Here is a 19,785-nt window from a genome sequence, read left to right as displayed (position 1 = left end):
TATTTGTTGCTACACAATCTTATCTTGCAAAGGGCTTTTCCAAGTATATAATTTATTTATAGGGTGGCAAAGTATAGAATTTATTTATAATTTTGAATCTTAATATGACTTGTATACACTGTATAATGTTTTCAACATTTTAAATTATCTATTAAGCATTTTTTTTTATATTCAATTTTTTACATTATTTTATTTTTTTTTTTACTTTTTTATAAAAGATAAAGGAGAACAGTTATATTGTTGAATGTGTTATATAATGTAGAGAAAATTTCTATTTATAGACGCTTGAATGAATTAGATAATCGCAAATAAAGATTAGATAATTAACTTAGATAATTACAAATTACATAACTATGTTATGGAATATACAATTTTAAGGAAACAAATTTAGTTTAAGATTTTTAAATTTAATAAATCACATAAAAAACTAGGGAAAATTATAAAGTACCCTTGAATCTTTTTCCAATTTCAATTTGCCCCTTAAATTAATTATTTTTGAAGAGTCTTCCTCTAAATTTTAGCATTGTTATTTTAATACTACAATTACAGATATACTTACTAAATTTTTTTATTAAATAATATATCAAATAATGTGATAATATTTAATTTTTTATTTTATTTATTTATTTATATTTAGATTATATAAATATATCAATTAATAATATATTGACACATATTATTTACTAAATAAATTTGATGGATATTTTAATCTATATATATAGGTATCACTTCCAATTTACTCATCTATGATATATATATATTTTTTTGATAGATTTTGATGAAATTGAGGCAAGCATATTAAATTTATGTCCTCATATGAGTAAAATGTGTTTAAACCAAAACTTTTTTTTTTTTAACGACATTACTAAAAAACCAAAAAACAAAAAGTTATAATTTATATTATATTTCAATTTTATCAAATCCAATCAAGAAAAGTTTGATTTAGATAAATTTTAGTTATATAACCAATTAATTTGAATACTAACCAATCAATTTTTTAAGAATCTAACAAAAAAAATACAATCATAAATAAAGTTTGAGGAAAATTAGACTTTGCCAAAGTTTATGAGGAAAATTAGATAAAATAAATAATAATAATAATAATAATAATAAAGTTTAAGAGGAACTTGAGTAAAAGAAGAAAGGGGTATATGTTGTAAATTTCACTAAAAACTATTTGAATTTACAATCATGCATACATAACCTCCACAAATTGATTTCTTTGAAATTTTATATCTTTTCCTTATTGAACTTTAGCAATATTCTAATTAGAGCTTACATAGTGAAGCCTACCTACCTGGTATGACATGTATATTTTCTTATTCTCTGTTTTTTTTTTTTTTGTTTTTTTTTTATTTTTTTATTTTTTTTCCTGTACAAAATAACTCACACAAGTCTAAAAATCAGATTCCCAAGCAAAGATTTACCAGAAAATTGAACCTATTAGAATCCAAAATTCTGATTAATTAACATTAAACTCATTGATATCAAAAAGATTGAAAGCTTTCAAATCCTTTGCAGACATCAACTTCGGCTGCAAAAATTGCTCGAACAGGTCGATGATCAGACAATCTTGATTCACCTCTGTTGTATTGGTCTTGTTTCAATCCCTTCCCACACCATATTATTCGATCACACCTACAAAGAAATTAACCATTACTATTCCTTAATTAATTTTGTAAAATAATATTTGATTATATATACAACCTATAGGTTATATTGCGTGTGTATATATATCATGCTTACCATGCAGGAGCACGTATCTTTTGGGGTTTTCTCTTGTGATCACAACCAAAATAAACTTCAGAATTTGGATTGTATTTGTAAGTAGGTGGGAAGTTAATTTCTTCTTCATTCCAACCTTGGAATACATGTCCCTTCATCAGCTCCATCTTTAGCTTTATTAATTTCAATAGCTAATGTAATTTCAATTACTTATATACCAAATATATATATGTATACTCTTAATTAAATAAAATTATCTGATTTTTAATTATAAAAAAAAAAGAGTAAAAATTATAAAATTTTAAGTACCTCATCATTTTCCAACAGAACACTCCACTCTTTCTTCTCTACTAGAGACCAAGTAATGTAATCAGGCAAGTGAATTCTGTAGTTCAAATCTCCGAGCCATATCACATTGCTGCATATATTTAAGAAAATTATATATATCATATAATATTCTTTAATAGTACCGTATTCATATATATAATAATGATTTCAAATTGGAATGTTCTATATATATATATATATATGTACTTGTGATCAAGGATTTGGCGTGGCAAATTATGCAGAGGACCGCGAGGAAAGCTTGATCGAGATAAAATTTCAGCTGCATTAGCGTTTCTCTGCTTTGCATCGCCTTCTTTTCCACCGGATGCTAGATGACTACAAACAAAGCAGAAGCTTGTTTCATGCAACATAAATCTTACTGAAACTGAACCCTGTGTTTATATTAATTATGAAAAAACAAAAAAAAACAAAAAAACAAAAACAAAAACAAAAAATGAAAATACAGAAAATTAATAACAGCAAAATAATAGTTTCACATATACATAAGTTCAAATATTTTAATTAATACCACAATAACTTATATATATATACCTTGTTCCCTAGGCAGCCCAAAAGACCACAGGCAACACAAGAGACACTTGGATGGTTTATGTAAGGTAGGAGATGACTCCTAACCCAGACAGAGATGTAAACTCCAACCATTTGCTTATGAATGATGCATTGGAATTCTTCTACTTGATTATGATCAATATCCTTTAGAGGGTAAACTTTCTTAAGATCTCCTACTCCCACCACTTTATCTTCTGCTAATTTCTTGTTAAGAGCTGCTCTGAATAATGAATTCCATTTCTGAGAAATCTTGCCGTTTTCGTATCCAAGAACATTTCCAGCATTCAGTGGTACTATTTCTTGGAGCCTGAAAAAATCGTAATAAAGATTTCATAATTGGTATTATGTGCAAATGGGATATATTAAGACTAAGGGGGGAAAAATCATGAAAATATTACCCAAAAACGAAGATATCAGATGCAGGGTTATTATTACTTTGTGAGCTAATAAGCCAATCTTGGATATCCAAATTGTCAGGTGGTGAAACACCCCCAACATTCCATGAACCAACAAATATCCTAAAATAAGATCATCAGAATAAATCATATCAGAAAGATACAAAGTATTTCTTTTAATATCTTTTTTTTTTTTTTTTCCTGAAATACAAAGATATTGGAAAATTTGAGAAAGTTTTGGTTGCTATAGACTGAGACTGTGATCTTACCGGTATGTGTCTTTTTCATGATAAGAGAGAACATTTTTGGGAATCATATGTTGTTGACTGAGCTTAGCCATTATGTTTTCTCTAACAAGTATGGAAAATCTGCAATTAAATTCTCTGCTTCTCAAAATCTAGATCAACATGAACCATATATAGCTCCACCAGAGCATATGCATATTTATAGCTCTCAGTCTACCAGCAAAGTCAGGTTCTATGGAGGTGGTGATTTTAACAAAAGTGGACCATGACATAAGAAATCATATAATAGAAACCAACAAAGTAAATGCTGATGGATCAGAGAGAACTAAGAAAGATGAGCAAATTAAGTGGTAGGTTAGAGCTCATGATGAGCAACTATAGAAGAAACAACTCAAAAGAAATGTTAACCCCACAAAACCTCAAGAGGAAAAAACGTGTTAAAAAGATCCAATTTTGAAAATTGTCTCAATTACAAATAAATTTTAGTATAAGGCACAGTGACGTTCGTGATGATCGCACTATTCATATAATTAATTAATTAATTAATTAATCATTAGTTTAATTCAATAATTGAGTTTCCTTTTTCGGGATATGGAAGATTAAAAATTATATATATATCAAACAAGGACAAGCAAAAGACACATAGATCAATCTCATCAATTAATTTTTTGTTTTTTATTTTTTTGTTTTTTTCAAATATTTCTTCTCTAGTTACTTTTGTTTGTTGCTATTAGGCCTAAATACGTATCATTTTGCCGGCTGGTATTAAAATCAGTATCGTCCACTATAGCTTGAAGACAAATTAAATATGTTTTGATGGCAATTATATGAGCAAGATTGCTACAGAATGTCCTTTTCGCAGGACACGGTTGACTCCTCTTTGGAGCTTACAAAAGTGGGTTAATTTTTGCTTTCGATATTAATAAATTCCAAGACCTATCCTTTTGATGATTTCAAAACTTGTATTGTATGGTTTTGTGTCGTATGCTAATGCTTCAAATTAAGAATAATTGTTGCTGACTCTTTGGGAAGAATATTATATACTCAAAGGTAGCTTCTTAATTATAGATAAATAATATGCACTTTGTAAGGTAATGTTTACCAAACTTTTGAATCCACCATTAAATACGTTACATTTTGATTGGTTTTAAGAGCAACTACCAAGCCATCAAAATAATAAAAATAATAAAAATAAAATAAAACAAAAAGAGTTGCTACTAATTATTGTTATGAATGTGATTGAGGTCAATAGTAAAGCAGTAACGTGGGAATAATTCAAGAATTAGCCTTGTTATTTGTTACTAGGGAATAATTCAAGAGCAGCTACCAATTATGTTAAATAGCATTGCTTTTTTGATTAACTGTTAAATAGCATTGTTATGTATATGACCTCATGACTTGCGAATATATATATATATATATATATATATTCGGAATTATGGTGTTAGATCATACTCTTACCATTGCTTGCTAGCTAGTTATAACAATCACAAGCTAGATGCATGATTGGATGGACGGAAAATAAAACTATATTTTTCTGCAATTCAAAACTTAATTTGTGAATAAATTTGTAAAATATATAACCAATCAATTATGCTAATTAGATTAGACTAGCTAGCTTACCAGCTTCTCTCCACCGCATAATTAATCTCAAATAAAAAAAAAATTGAAATAATAATTCATATGAAAAATTTGTAGACCACATAAAATTAAGAAACCAAATTAGTAAAAAATAAAGAGGAAAATAGTTAATCTTAGTACTGCTTATGATAAAAAGTTTGACACATATTCATTTTTTTGTGGTTGATGTCTCCTTTTCCTATGGTACTTTTTTAGAGATTCGTGGCATAGAGTTAATTGACACCAACCGATCTTCTCCACCACATAATCCAAATCCATAATAATAGTAACAATAATTATGAAAAATTTTACCATTTGAAAAGTAAAAACCAAACAAGGTAAAATAGTAATCAGACAGGACATTAATCAATTACCAGTAAGAGCTTGGCAGAAATGTCGTGGTTAATGCATCATTTTCTAAGGCACTTTTTTTAAGGAAAATATAGAAATCAATCACCAGTAAGAGCTTGGCAGAAATGTTGTGGTTAATGCATCATTTTCTAAGGCACCTTTTTTTAAGGAAAATATAGAAAAAAAAAAAAAAGATTACACGTAATATATGCATACACAAACACATATTGTATATCTTAAAGTCCTTGCAATACTGTCTCTAAGCAAAAAATTTTTAGTGACAAATCATAGATAAATGAGGACCACCAGTACATAAATATATAGCTTTCTTCTTTATATATATATATATATGTTACATCTGTGTGAGATTGATTGGTGAAAAAAATGCATTCCAGGTTGGATTGAAATTTTAATACCACAAAAGTTTGATTAAGTGACAGAAGCAATAATTTAATTTTGTGAATTTTAATACTTTTTATTGCCTATTCAACAAAAGAAGTTACCACCTTGTCTCCACCAAGCATGGCAACAAAGCATGATTGGCTTGAGAGATTCGTTTGTTAAATAATTAAAATGCATAAAAAATTAGTAGAAGGAGAAACAAGATTTGAAATTGAAGATAAGTTTGAACAAATGATTGCTTGCAACGTAGCAATTTTTAACAAATGATTGCTTGCAACGTAGCAATTAAATTCTTAGTGCAGTTTAATTTCATGCACTACTTTAATTTGCATAATAAGTAACGACCATGAACGGGATCAGTAAAATGTGATAAAATTACTCTCTCAATGTCTTTTTGAAGTGATAAAGCTTTATGTTTCATTGTTTACTTTCTGTGAAAAATAAAAGTAAGAAAATAAATAAATAAATAAAAGAGTCTAAAATCCATGTAAATAGGTCTTTTCTGTTTTAATAACATCTAAACTCATTAAAATTAGGAGGGCGACAATTCATTTAGGTTAAAATTTGAACTTTTAACTTATATATATATATATATATATATATATATGCATTCTTAAAGGTTTTATTATTGGGTTAAATTTACAAATTATATAAGTTTTTTGAGAGACTCTTGAATGATAAAGCTATTGTTTTTAATATAATAATCCTTATTTAGATTATAGTAAAAAAAGAGTCATGCTAATACTATATCCATTTGTTTTGTGAAATTGTTATTAATAACATTTAACTACAACAGATTTTGTTACCTGGTCATAAATTTTTCAATTTCTACCAAAAAAAAAAGAACAGTCATAAAATTTTCAGCTATGAACATGAAAAATATGTCACTCACGGTGGTGATTTAATGATGAAACAAAGTTTATGTCTAAATATATACATCTTATTCTCAATTTTTTTTTTCTTCCCTTTAACTTTGGGGTCTAATGCTAGGGAAGCCACAAATAATAATAATAATAAATAAATAAATAAATAAATAGCTATATCGAAATATAAGGGAATAAAAAAAGTCTATAATATATAAATACATATATATATATATTTTCCTTTTTGGTTTTAATGGTTGGGTGTCTCGAATCAGCTAATGTGCACCTCAATTATTTCCTCCCTTATCAACAGTAAGCCCCATCAAGAGTTTCATTTGAAAAAATAATGACTTATTATAAAATAAAGTGTGACTGAAATTTGCAAAACAACCAATTACTTTCTAGCAACCATAAAAAACAATTATTCAATATATAATACCAAGCAGGGATAATTATAAGAATTTATAGCTATAAACCTAAGAAATCACTGTGTATGTGCATTTGAACATGTAAAGGTATTTTTGGCAAAATTGTTAAAACAAAAAAAACTAATATATGTGCATAAATGTGGTAGAAAGCTTATTTTAAAAAACTAATATATGCGCATAAAAGTGATAGAAAGCTGATTTTTCATGTAAAAAACTACCCAAACTTTGGATTTGAGCTCGCAAGAAAAGCCCAAATGTGAGACAGAACTCAAGCCCAAGAAAAGAAGTTTTTTTTTTTTTTTTTTTGGGTGGGGGCTAAGAAGTTATTACTGTTATTATTATTTTTATAGAAGAGATCGTATTGCCAAAAAAAAAAAAAAAAAAAAAAAAAGATGAACATAAAAAGTGTTAAAAAGTATCAAGGGCAAAAAAGGAAAGCAAAAATGCTAGCGTGGCCAAGGGGAAAAACCATGGGGTTCCACGGTGGAACTTGCTCCCCAAGCGATCGAACTATAATCCTATGCCTACAGTTTCTATGGTTCTAATCACGTGTCAAAGTATGAATGGATCAAAATAACTTTCAAGTGTATGTGGCAACATGTGGACCTTATTTACTGCCACATGGCAGCATATGTATGGTGAAAGAGGTTTCAAGGCAAAGTCGGTTTGCCCTGTTTGCACCCACAGTATAAATAGATATATTTATGACAAATTTCAGAAACAGAAGCATAGCGAGGAAGAAGATCAGACAAAAAGAAACTGCTGGAAGATTCAGGTATCAATCTGATTGATTTTGTCAATTCAAACTACTGCCCAATGCTCAATAACGCAATTGTTGCATGCCAGCTTCATTGATTTCATGGAATTATTATTATTATTTTTGGAGTTTTGGACAAGTTTTTGAATCTGCTTATCCTTTGTGTGGCATTTCATCGAACACCTATCAAGCGGCGTGTAGGTTCTTGACAGACGGGTAGTAGAACTGCAGTTCATCTGTTTGTGATTGCCTACATGTAAATTTGCATGTTTTGTCAATGTTGTGAACGTGAGGGGAAGTAGAAAGAATTCTCAGTGTATACGATGAGACTTATTGGTTTTTTTATTTTTATTTATTTATTTATTTATTTTATTTATTTTTATCAATTCCATTGTTATTTAATAGCAGTTTGCATTACTAGCTTAATGGGTTCGAGTTTTGATGGGGGTTTATCATCGTTTGGCGCTCCTGATTTTGATTGTATCATTTAGGATTTTATGCATTGGCATTTGGCTTAATTGTATATTCACCCATTTTATTAAAAATAATTTTGTTTGTAGTATGGTTGAAGTAGAAACAAATTTCCTGATCGTTTTTCTTGATGATATGCTCCGTAACAGTGTCTGTGATCTTAAAAGAAGTTGAAAGCTTCTGTTTTTTTAACCATCACATAATTAATGGGAAGGTTGTCTTTTTTCTTGAAACTTTGTGAGAACCATGGATTGAACAGACTTATGCATACAGATTTGTGGCACATAATATTAGACTAATATTTTTTGTGAAACATTAACTGACGGTTAGAAGTTTCAGATTATGGATAGTTGAAATGATTTAACGTTTTTGAATTTATTTGCGTCCAGTTTGTTGATAATCATGCATTGTGTTTTGTGGTGTCATGTGACAAGTTCTTTTTAATTAATTCTTTTGGACACAAAGGCTTTAAACCTTTTCAGTGATCTGTAAAATTTCTCGGTTATTATTTTTATCTTGTTCGAAGAGAGGATGTCATGTCATTAGAATCTTATTGGTGCTCTACTTCTCTGATTGTAGGCAGAGTAGTTAGCATGATTTTCAAGAATTTTCCCTTTTTATGCAACGTTATTTTTGGCATTTTATATGCTATGCTACTATCTGAATGTCTCTTAATCCTTTTCATTCTAGTATGTGTCGTATGCACTTGAGACTTGCTTGTTGCCTTGGTTGTTGCTTGTTGTAGAGACCAATCTATATTGTGTATACGAAAGTCTTTTTATATTTGACCCCCTCCCCTCCAGTCTCTCTTCTTTTTCTGTTTTGTCGTGCCACCCAGATCAAGGTATCATATCTCCTTGAATAATTTCAACAGCTAAGATAGTATGCCTCAAGATATGTTTATATTTTAACACAACTGTACCGGGAATGATTTCAATCTTGGAGTCTGTGAATAGTAATTCATGGATGGTGGATTTATATAAATTATAGACTGGTTTACTTCTTAGCTGTGCAGAGTGTTTTCGCCTTTCATTTTGCTTGAATATCTAAAACTCTCCCATTGGCTTGATGTATTTCTTTTTGTTTCTTTTGTTTTCAATAGAACTGCTGAATTATGGAATCCCATACTAGTCAGCTTGAAAAAGAGCCATCTTCTGCTCCTGCAAAGCCACCCGTTACATCATGCCGGAAAAAGAAGAAGGATGAAGCCACCTTCTTGGAGGATATTAAGGATCATATTGATGAGTTTATCCATGCGTCCATGGATGAACACAAAACTTGCTTTAAGAAGACAATCGAAAAGGTTTGTCCCAATCTTCAATTTCCATGCTTATATTGCTTGTTCAGAAAATCTGGTTTTGCTTTGTTGATTTGATGGATGATTCTGGTTGCTTTTTTCAGATGTTCAGAATGTCCAAGGTTGTTGCTGAAAGGGATTCTGAAACAAAGGAAGTTGAAAGTTCTCTGCCCCTTAAAACGACAGTGGGAAACTAGAATATCTTCATTGTAAATTCATCGTAGTATTACAATGCAGTTGGACTAGAGTAATGGATAATATAAGGCTAACTTGTGAACTTACTTTTGTTTTGTTTCGGTGGAACTGCTGCTAAGTTGTTTCACTAAAGTCAACTTTATTGTTGTCTTGTTGATGCTGTGAAAGTTTACTGGAATCTCAAAGATTTTGTTGCTTTTTTTTTTTTGTCCTCTTTATTTTATTTTATTATTATTTGTGTTTTGGCAATCGAATTGCAAAAAGGGCAGAATACATATAATTTCTTTATAATGTTTATGTCAATTTTTCTGAACTCCTATTTCCCTTTTGTTTTTTTTTTGGTAAAAAGAACTAAAAGGATTATGAGGTGTTAGAAGGAATAGATATCCCAAGCCAAACCGAAAAAAAAAATAAAATAAAATAAAAATTTCCGGAATATTATTGTAGATTTTAACTGAAAACATGGTTGGGGGCATTTTTGAGACCAATATATCTTCTGTTGATCTCACTATGGGGACACCTTCTTCGCAGTCCCAGGAATTCTATAAATCCTACTTTGGATACCAACTAATATTGGAAATGAAATAGTGGCGAAAATTTGTTTAGATTAATAAAATAGAATTGGAAATTTAATAGACAAATGTGGTAACTGGAAAAACACAAGTTGTTTTGCCACTAACATGATGAAATTTATGGAATTTGTTTTTCCCGGTAATTGCATACATATTTCTCTGTCACTACTATTTATATACTAGTGTTATTTTTTAGTATTATCACGGCATCGCTTTTTGCCTGTAAAGTATAAATTGATTTTCCAAAATTCCTGAAACCTAAAAAATCCATAGGACAGCCGATTAAGCCGACCAAGCAATCCCGGAAAAACTCAAATTGTATTCCAAGCATGCATCTTGATCATTTTTTGTTTAAATTCCTTTTACTTTTTTTTTTCTTTTTATATTTTCTACTTATTTAGAATTTTTTTCCTGTTCATATTGATTTCACTGCTGAAGTGGTCTAGTATTCATTAAATTCACCATCATTTTGTTCTTCAATTCCAAATAGAAGAAAATCCCATTTAGAGGATTTGCAGATTCATCCAAGGTTTCCTTCTAAATGTATTTTCCAAAATTTTAATTAAATTTTTCCAACAATTTCAATTGCTTATTGCTCCTTCAATGTTGTTGTTCACGAATGTGTGTAAATATGTACAATTTCAGTTTTTTTGCTTAGTCTTTAAAGTTTTATGGTGTGGACCATATTTAAATCGAAATTTTTTGAAAAAAATGTCGGTTTTTTATGTATAAATGTATATAGATTATACAGTAAAACTAACGTTTTTTTTTCAAAAACATCGATTTAGGTGTTATCCGCACCGTAAAACTACTTTCTCTTCTCTGTATATATATATATACATATAAAATATATATATATACATATAAAAGAAAATTCAATGGTGTAGACCAATTCTCACTGTATAACTATTTTATATATTCATATATATGTATTTACATATATGCCTTTTCCACCAATTCTCTATAACTATTTTATATATTCATATATATGTATTTACATATATGCCTTTTGGAAATGGGTTGGAAAGCAGCTGAACTAATTAGACACTGGAAGATTGTCAGAGGAGATAATTTAATGAGAATAGAGAAAATTTCTGTCCCCTTTTTTTTTTTTTTTTTCTTTTCTTTTTGGGTGACAAATTTAGTAGGAGAAATGAGCCTTCAATTTTAATGTGTTGATGGTTTAGGTCGTGATAATAAGGGGCAAAGATAAAGATGAGACTGGTGTTGTTAAACCAGTTATTCGCTCGCAGAATCATGTTTTGATGAAGGCAAAAATCTGGTTAGCTTAGCTGCATTTTGCTTGTTCTTGCTATGTTATTTTATGAATATTTCATGTTGGTTTGACTTGCACATTTTGTTTTTTTTTTCTTTAATCTACTTACTATTAATCTTTGGAGGGAAATCATTAAGGTTCCGGGATATTTCAAATCATATTGAGATTTTGTATTTTTGGTTTATAATTCGTTGGAACTTACATTGTTTCTGGGTCAATAGTTGAGTTAGTATAGTTGGTTTGGATATTTTAGCAAGTATTTTCTGGGGATGTAATGGAATCCAATATTTTATCAATGTGGTTCTTGCAGATTGTGTTAGTGCATCTGTAATAAGTAGCAATTGTTTCCTTTTTTTTTTTTTTTTTTTTTTTTTTCTTTTGGTGATTCATATTGCTTTACTTCTTAAGTAAAAAGGAGGACTAGAAAGCATGTGAAAGAGCAGTTGGAAGGGGGCGATATGATGTGAAATATTTGCAGGGTTTAAAAGTGAGAATTTGCCGAATTCTTGTTCAACATCTTGTAGTTGTTGTAAGCTATATATTCTAATTCTCTTCTAGGTTTCTTTATATGTTTTAAAATTGGATCATTGGGCATCTTTTTTGGTTTCTTAATAAAATTCCTGAATTTAATTTCTCTTTCATGTTGAATTAAATTAATATTTGTGGACTTGGCATAATCAATTACTCATTTACAGGGTCTATTTATGCCATTAATGGGACTGGTTTATTTTATTATTTTGTAGTAGGGCCCTTGGTCACACACTCTCTATAAGACTCTAGTTGGCCCATTGGACTGGAGGACCAACTCTCTTTATAAACCCAATGACTTATCCATATTTTTCCTAATATAATTATATTATCAAATTATTATTATTTTATGTGTGTCAAAATTAATAGATAAGTCTGACTTGCAGAGACTATTTAAAGGTCTAGGGCAAGCAAACAAAGATATGCCATACGGTATTTTGATATTAGGGTTTTCAGAGATCTGAGAGTGGTTGGAGAGTAGTGTGTCCATAGGCACTACTTTACATTGTTTTCTATTTTGCAGGATTAAAGATCTAATTTATCAATGGCTGCGTTTGGAGGTTAGTAATTTATGATCGCATATATTTAGATCTATAAAATTTCTAACATTTCATGCAAAAAAAAAACATGTTTGACAATGGAACTCTAAGAGTAATTTGCCAACCTCCGTAGTTAATATAATCAGCTGACCAACTTTTATTTGATTTCTCTTGCTAAGGGACTGAATTTTTGCCTCCTATGTAGAACTGGGTAGCGCAAATGAACTATCTTTGTTAATAATATGAAGAAATATTGCAGTTGACCCCTATAACATCAACTTTTCTTTGTTTGTTTTATGTGCTTGTGTTATCAGAATGAGCTTTTAATAATACAGGATAACACATAAAAATGGGTCCAAAATGAACAATGTATTTTGTCTTTGCAGATTAGGAAACATATCAATCAAGGGCAGGGTCATGAAGGTGGGATCGTTACCATTGAAGCCCCTATTCATGCCTCAAATGTTCATGTTCTTGATCCAGTTACCAGGTATAGGTGTGCTTTAACTTCTGTTTTAAGAATCAGTGTTGTTTTGTTCTGTAATTCTTACCTCAAAGTTCAAACTGAAGATTTTTTGTTATGCTGTTGTAGGAAGACTTGTAAAATTGGTATTAAGTATTTAGAAGATGGCAAAAAAGTAAGAGTATGCAGAGGTTTGGAAGCATCAGGTTCCATTATTCCTCGCCATGAGAACTTAAGGATGAGAACTACACCAAGACCTACAGTTGGTACTTATCCAAAGCCTTTTTTCATCCCAGCTTCCTTCTCTTTCTTTTTTTGTATGCTGTTTTCAATGTTCTGCAACTGTGGTGTCAAAGTAACTCCAGTTTCATGCTAACAATTAGCATTGCCATCAGAAGAATACCCGACAATTTCATCATATAAACCATGACACAAGTCTTTGACTCAGCGTCTCACGCCTTTTAAAAGTTGAGATTTTGTAGAGCATATAGCTTACAACTGGAATATGCAACCGTTTCAGTCAAATTCAGCGGTTCGTTGCAGTGTTATGAATTTGACTCTGCATTATGCTAGTGAGTCATTCCCAACCATTTTACACATCAGCACAGCATTTCCTAAATATATAAATTAACTCATCATAAAATAGGCAAACATGAAGGTGTTAAGATGACTTTGGAAATATCTTTGATTCATAATGGCTATATGGTTCATATTATAGTTCCCATTTGGTCTCATTCCTCAAAATAGCTTGGTACCTAAATATGGTGTTTGAGATTTTTTCTGATAATGAATTTATGAACTTCAATTTCAGCTGGTCCTAAGGATACTCCAATGGATGTTGTGCTGGAGAAGACTTATGATGCCAAAACAGGAATGGGCATGCCTGACCTTTGAGACAACCACTTTCTCATGTAGATTTTGTCATGGAATCAAAATGAAGATGCTGATTGAGCTCATGCTAAATTGCTGTGAAATCTCCAAAAATTTCCACAACTACATCTGCCTAGTCTTTGTTTTAACCCTTTTTGTTTTTTTTTTTTTTTAAAAGAAAATCCCTTTAATTTTATTTATTCTTTTGGTAAAAAATGGCTCATGTTTTTGTATTGAGGTTATACTAATGGCATTTTTTATCTTCCATGATTCAATAATATGTGAAATTCCTCGAGGTATTGAATCAGGTGAAAATAATGACACACTAAACATCAATATCGAATATACATGGTTCTCAGCAAAAAGAGAATAATTTGCTTTTAAAAAATATATATAAAAATCTATTTGATGACGATGATAGTAATAAACTGTTTTTCTCCCAAACGGCGCTAAACTTGGACTCTTTTTTTTTTTCTCTCTTTTTTTTTTTTTTTTTGGTATATACTTAATTTATAATAAAAAAGGATAAGTATGGAAGAAATGAAATTCATTAGGAAATTTATGTTAGAAATCAAAATTAAATGGTAATAAAAGTCTCCAAAATTTTTAAACTAGTTGGTGACGTTTAGTTATTATTGATTTAGAAAGGTGTATTCAGTTTAGAGTTTAATAAATTTAAAATAAGTTATTGGATTTAAAAGATTTAATGGATTGTTACGAAATTTTATAAATTCTATAAAAAATTTATAAGAATCTAACAAAATCTTTGAATTTAATGATAGATTTTATATTGATAATTTTCTTCAGAATTTCACTATTAAAATCCTTTCAAATCCATTAAAATTAATGGTTTTTTAAAATATTTTAAAATCAATGACTTTTTGAATACTATTAGATTTTAAAATAATTCTATAAAATCTTAATTAAATACAACTGAATTTTAATCGACTTTTATAAAATATATTAAAATCTGAATTGAATATCATTGGATTTGTAACGATTCTTTTAAATTTAAATCGAATATCTCTAAACTTTTAAATATTTTTAAAATCTTTCAAATTCTAAATTGAATATATTCTTTTAAATGATTATTTTTTTAAATTTCTTAAATTTAATAAATATGCAGGTCCTCAATTTTAGAAAACTGAACCAAAAAAAGTTGCAGAACAAAAGAAAGAACTCAAGATAACCAAAAGAAGAAAGAATACACAAACAACCTTGGGTTCAATCTAAAATAATTAACCTACATACAGCCTACATACATCCAAAACAAGCTCTTCCATCAATATTTGAGTTTAATACAAACTATTTTTTCCTTTATCTTCTAACATTCAACTAGCCATGCAAGAAATGAAACGATGAAAGAACAACGTTTTACATCAAACCATCCTTTTCAGCATTCTCTTACATGTTCAGATTCTTGTTGGGGACCTCATCTATATAAACACAAAATAATTAATATTCACCCCTTCAAAAGTTTTTTTTAGACGACCATCATGATTATAATCCTCAAATCTACTACTCTAAAGCTAACAACTTGCTACTTAAGAACATCTGATTTAGATCAAACTCCAGCTGGACCAAATATAGCACTCCAAAAGTTAAATAATTTTAGTGTCATTGCAAGTCTGATAATTTTGGTATCTTTGTTCTAAGATTATATAAATATTGTATAGTAAAATATATATCCAACTAATTTTATTTTTAATAAATATTGTTATTAACTATAAAAAAAATTTATTTTATTTTAAATTTCTCCTAATTATTAATTAATTTTATTATATTATATTTTACTTTTGTCAATATTCCACGTTATATTTGAGAAGAAGTATCTTAATTGAGCGCTTTTAAAATCATGTATTCTCCATGGCTTGTAGCCAGGGCAAGACTACAAAATAGTTTGAATTTGTTGTAGATAGCTTGAATCCATTTTGCATTTTTGTAAGATGAAGAATCCAAACCTGGACTAATCATTTAAAACCATCTATGCATAATAGATTCAATGGTCGAAATCGTACCAAAGTAGTACAATCTTTATTTTATTTTATATTTTTAAATTTGTGCAAAACCATGATATTTCAATTGGAAAAATTGGAAAACATTGACAATATAATTTTCCTTCAACCTTTAATATTTTGTGATTTTAATTTATAATTATTTATATTATCTTCCTTCCCAAATATAATAAATTATTAAATACATCAATAAATTGCATTAAATTAATAAGAACAGAAATTGCAATTGTATCATATCAATAAATTGGAAAAGGATTCTTCAACTTCTCCAACAAATTCAAACAATTAGGCTGAATAAAAATGTAATCATTTTATCTATTTATTCCACATGTTATACTTTTAGCTGTTTTGTTGCACAGTAATATTCCCTCCCTTCCCCACAATATAATGATTTTTTTATTTTTTGGATTTTCCAAAGAATTCACGGAATGTAAAAAAAAAATAATAATAATAATAATAACAAATAAAAAATAAAAAAGCCCGTAGTCCGTTCAAAGACATATGGTCCAAATCCAGTTCGAGTGCTAGCCCGTTCCAATTTCCAAAGCTCAGCCGACTGAGCTATCCGTCGGACTGGTCTGAACCTAACACCATTAATAAGTCCCATATAATCTTTTTCCATTTTTATTCAAAATTTATAATTTTGTGATGAATTAAAAAGTTGCTAAAGATTACCTTGACGTGTATTTCCATTATTAAAGACTTTTGTAAAATTCAGGAAAAAAAAGAAGCAACAGAGCTTGTGTAGAAATACCGGATTTTTCTTCTGAATCAGAACATTCGGTAGAGACCCTATTGAGCAATGTCCAAGAAAAAAGCAGCCAAGGTTTACAGCCTACTCAACAGCAATGGAGTCAAAGGGGCTGTCTACTAACAGAGAAAGAAGGATTAACCGAAAACAGGTAAATATGGTTCTAAGATTTTTCTTTTTAAGGAATGATAAAATTAAGCAGCAAAGCTATGAAATTTTGTTTGATGCACTGAGCAGATTCTTGAGAAGAAGAAGGCCATTGATGAACTGATAAAAGCAGCTTCTTCTGAGAAGGAACCTCTTTGTTCTTTCTCTCCTTTTCGTCGTTACGACAAAAATGGTATACTTCCCTGTCATTTTTTGGATCAAAAATTCAAAACCCCACCACGTATTGGTGGAACATTTTCTCAAGGCTTTACGATTTTCGATTCAATTTTTATTGCTATTTTATGTTTTGGTTGCAGACCCCATTTTGGGTTATTACCCATTTGTTGCTGAGCAAAGACTAAAAGAACTATAGTAATGATAGTGAACAGAGAAGTGATAAAAATAACCAATAAGCATCCCACCTGCTATTTCAATCTTGTTAAAACTTATCTGTTTTCTTAAAGTTTTAACTTTTTTTTTTTTTTTTTTTTTTTTTTTGAGGTTGATGATTAGTTAATGTTAACTGGTCTTGTGTTTGAATCGTGCTTAACCTTATTTATTCTTCTTTCTTTGGTATCGAAACGATGAGCTCCAACTCAACTCCTTTTTAGGTTCGATGGTTAGAGCTTTGATCCCATTATTTGGGAAGCTTTTTCTTTTTATTTTTATTTTGGGAGAGGATTTGCTTTTCTTTTTTACTTTTGTAATGTGTGATTTATACTTTGCAAAACTACGTTTATGGTGTACAGAGCTGCTTCGTTTTCTTCGAGCTGATTTTTGTATTAACCTGATTTCTAGGTCTCTCTGTGTACTTGGAATCAGGGCGCGGAGATAAGCTATCCTTTCCTGTTAAACAATATATTCAAAACCTCCTTAAGGTATTAAAATTTTGAGGTTAGATCTAACTATTGTCTAACTCTGTCAATTTAAAGGATGTCTGGCTTCTCTCATTTCTTTTTCCTTCATTATAAATTGATGGAGTACAGCTTTACTCTAAAATTGTGCAGGTCAATATGGAGGGGCCATATGGCTCTGAATGGTCAGTAGAAGAGAAGGTAAAGCGAAGGGAAATGGTTGCACCAGAAGCGCGTTATATATTTGTTTATGAGGCTTCGGATGCAGGTCAGTGTGAGTCATTGACAATGCATTCTGCAGAGAAAAGGACTTCAGCTAGTTGTCTGAAACATAAGGAACACATGGTTGGATTTGTACATTATCGATTTATCTTAGAGGAAGAGGTACCTGTTCTTTATGTTTATGAATTACAACTGGAGCCTCGTGTACAAGGGAAAGGACTGGGAAAATTCCTAATGCAACTAATTGAGCTTATTGCAGAAAAGGTGGTTGTTTTTTGGCCTCAATGTTCTTTTTATTAATGGTAAATATAATGGTATGCAGAAGGGTAACCTTTAACAACTTGATATGATCCTCTACAGGATTTCTCAATATCTGCAGCTGTTAATGCTGACTCGTTTTTCATATTTAATTTTTACACTCTTTCATCCTTAATCTTGTATCCATTCTGTGTGAATTACTGGTGTTGGCATATGTGGATTAATCTGGGGCTTCCATCTTTCGTAGAATCACATGGGTGCTGTGGTGCTGACTGTTCAGAAAGCAAACACAGATGCTATGAATTTCTACATGAATAAGCTGAGGTAAATTGTTTTCTTCAATTATATCGTTGCCTAAAGATTTTAGAACTTCATACTAAATTGAAAATAAGATCTTCCTTGACAATGTAACCTGCATAATGAAACTTCTAAGAAACGAATAGCTACTTTTTGATCAAATTATTGAAGATCTACTCTGCTTGGTGTTGAGCCTTTGGTTATTGGGTGGATCATTCCAAAAACAGATACATATTTTTATCACGTTATTGTTCTTTATCCAATAAATTGATAAGTTATTACTTAAGTTCTGTTCGCTTGTTTCCTTAATAATTTGCTTGGGCCCTAATGATTGGAGTTATTCGTTATTTCTGCAGATATCTTATATCTACCATTTCACCATCAAGAGTTGATCCATTGGTATGGAATTGCTGATATGCGTTTATGTATGTTTTTCTTGCTTGTATCTTGAACTGGTTTCTATTGTTTTATGCAGATAGGGCATCAAAAGAGCTATGAAATCCTTTGCAAGACATTTAATCATGAGGCCAAGGCTGTATTGGAGGTATATATATACATATATATATATATATATATATTTTTTTTTTTAATATGTATTCCTAAGGGACTTGGAAATTCTGCTAAAAACTTTTTGCCTGGAAGGGATTGGTTATTATACTTCTTAGTTAGTTTTGTCAATCAGTAGTCTTTATACTGAATTAAGTTTTGTTCTTTATTGCATTTTAGGTATGCCAAGAGATATGAACTTCTATCTTTGATGCTTCAGGAGTTGCCTATGAAATACTTTGCGATTGGCAATCTCAGGAATGCAGTAGTATCATTTACATCTTCTTTATACGCATTTTTGATTATATATCCATTGCCATCTCTTTTGACTACCTTGAGGATGTTTTGTTTCTTTTTAAGTGTAGAAAATACACCCATCATTCTTTTTGAGTTAGGCCAGTTGAACCATGTGCTGTGGTATGGTCACTTGAACCATGTTACTTTTTGTAGGTAAAGACTTACCATGGTCATTAATGGCTTTTTTTGTTTTGCTCTTTTTTTTTTTTTTTTTTTTTTTTTTTTTTTGGTGGTAAGTAATAAGTGAAAAATATTATATTCATACATTCCATTTGTACTATGTCCAAAAGAAAATTCCATACTTTTGGAGAAAGATGTTGGATATGCAATGAGACTGTCCCAAGGTTGATGGTTCTTTTCTCATCGTACGTTATTAACTTACCATGGAAATTTTGTGGAACAAATACGAGCTAGCTAAACTGAATTGAACTGCAAATATGACCAGTAGACAGTAATGAAACGTCCAATTGAACCTCACAAACCGAATATTTTCTCATCATCCAA

At 29.9% G+C, this 19,785-nt stretch overlaps 3 protein-coding genes and 1 pseudogene across 5 annotated transcripts; 3 read left to right on the top strand and 1 right to left on the bottom strand.

Annotated features, from left to right (window-relative positions):
* Positions 1–1,196: 1,196 nt before the first annotated feature.
* LOC107419480 (type IV inositol polyphosphate 5-phosphatase 9) lies at positions 1,197–3,674 on the bottom strand. Of its 3 annotated transcripts, none has more exons than XM_048474339.2 (7): positions 3,287–3,674; positions 3,021–3,140; positions 2,605–2,929; positions 2,260–2,444; positions 2,035–2,143; positions 1,747–1,916; positions 1,197–1,638 (listed from the first exon to the last, which is right to left on the bottom strand). In XM_048474339.2, exons 1-7 carry the CDS (start codon positions 3,355–3,357, stop codon positions 1,488–1,490), a joined length of 1,131 nt encoding a protein of 376 aa, XP_048330296.2. In that variant the 5' UTR covers positions 3,358–3,674; the 3' UTR covers positions 1,197–1,487. The 3 variants fall into 3 exon arrangements, with proteins under 3 accessions (XP_048330296.2, XP_048330297.2, XP_048330298.2); XM_048474340.2 differs by having other exon boundaries at positions 1,747–1,898; XM_048474341.2 differs by having other exon boundaries at positions 1,486–1,638; positions 1,747–1,861.
* A 3,897-nt stretch (positions 3,675–7,571) lies between these two features.
* Positions 7,572–9,847, top strand: LOC107419483 (uncharacterized). The gene is made up of 3 exons (XM_016028226.4): positions 7,572–7,701; positions 9,257–9,457; positions 9,556–9,847. The coding sequence occupies exons 2-3, from the start codon at positions 9,269–9,271 to the stop codon at positions 9,646–9,648; spliced, it is 282 nt and encodes a 93-aa protein (XP_015883712.2). The 5' UTR covers positions 7,572–7,701; positions 9,257–9,268; the 3' UTR covers positions 9,649–9,847.
* A 1,386-nt stretch (positions 9,848–11,233) lies between these two features.
* On the top strand, positions 11,234–14,127 carry LOC107419485 (uncharacterized; annotated as a pseudogene).
* A 2,264-nt stretch (positions 14,128–16,391) lies between these two features.
* Positions 16,392–19,642, top strand: LOC107419482 (uncharacterized). Its single transcript, XM_016028225.4, has 9 exons — positions 16,392–16,485; positions 16,628–16,811; positions 16,898–17,000; positions 17,606–17,685; positions 17,815–18,147; positions 18,389–18,465; positions 18,795–18,837; positions 18,914–18,982; positions 19,165–19,642. Exons 2-9 carry the CDS (start codon positions 16,758–16,760, stop codon positions 19,180–19,182), a joined length of 777 nt encoding a protein of 258 aa, XP_015883711.3. The 5' UTR covers positions 16,392–16,485; positions 16,628–16,757; the 3' UTR covers positions 19,183–19,642.
* The last annotated feature ends 143 nt before the right edge of the window (positions 19,643–19,785 follow it).

This window comes from Ziziphus jujuba, chromosome 2 (assembly GCF_031755915.1).
Source record: "Ziziphus jujuba cultivar Dongzao chromosome 2, ASM3175591v1".
Lineage (NCBI taxonomy): Eukaryota > Viridiplantae > Streptophyta > Magnoliopsida > Rosales > Rhamnaceae > Ziziphus > Ziziphus jujuba.
Note: the sequence above shows the minus strand (reverse complement) of the source record. Positions and strands in the feature narration are given on the sequence as shown.

Bases quoted from the DNA above. Each gene is read 5' to 3' on its own strand.
- LOC107419483 (XM_016028226.4), top strand. From the start codon at position 9,269: ATGGAATCCCATACTAGTCAGCTTGAAAAAGAGCCATCTTCTGCTCCT. The intron at 9,458-9,555 runs GTTTGTCCCAAT...TGCTTTTTTCAG, and splicing joins TTAAGAAGACAATCGAAAAG to ATGTTCAGAATGTCCAAGGT.
- LOC107419482 (XM_016028225.4), top strand. From the start codon at position 16,758: ATGGAGTCAAAGGGGCTGTCTACTAACAGAGAAAGAAGGATTAACCGA. The intron at 16,812-16,897 runs GTAAATATGGTT...TGCACTGAGCAG, and splicing joins GAAGGATTAACCGAAAACAG to ATTCTTGAGAAGAAGAAGGC. The intron at 18,838-18,913 runs GTATGGAATTGC...TGTTTTATGCAG, and splicing joins CATCAAGAGTTGATCCATTG to ATAGGGCATCAAAAGAGCTA.
- LOC107419480 (XM_048474339.2), bottom strand. From the start codon at position 3,357: ATGGCTAAGCTCAGTCAACAACATATGATTCCCAAAAATGTTCTCTCT. The intron at 2,445-2,604 runs GTATATATATAT...ATATAAACACAG, and splicing joins TGGGCTGCCTAGGGAACAAG to GGTTCAGTTTCAGTAAGATT. The intron at 2,144-2,259 runs GTACATATATAT...AAATATATGCAG, and splicing joins CGCCAAATCCTTGATCACAA to CAATGTGATATGGCTCGGAG.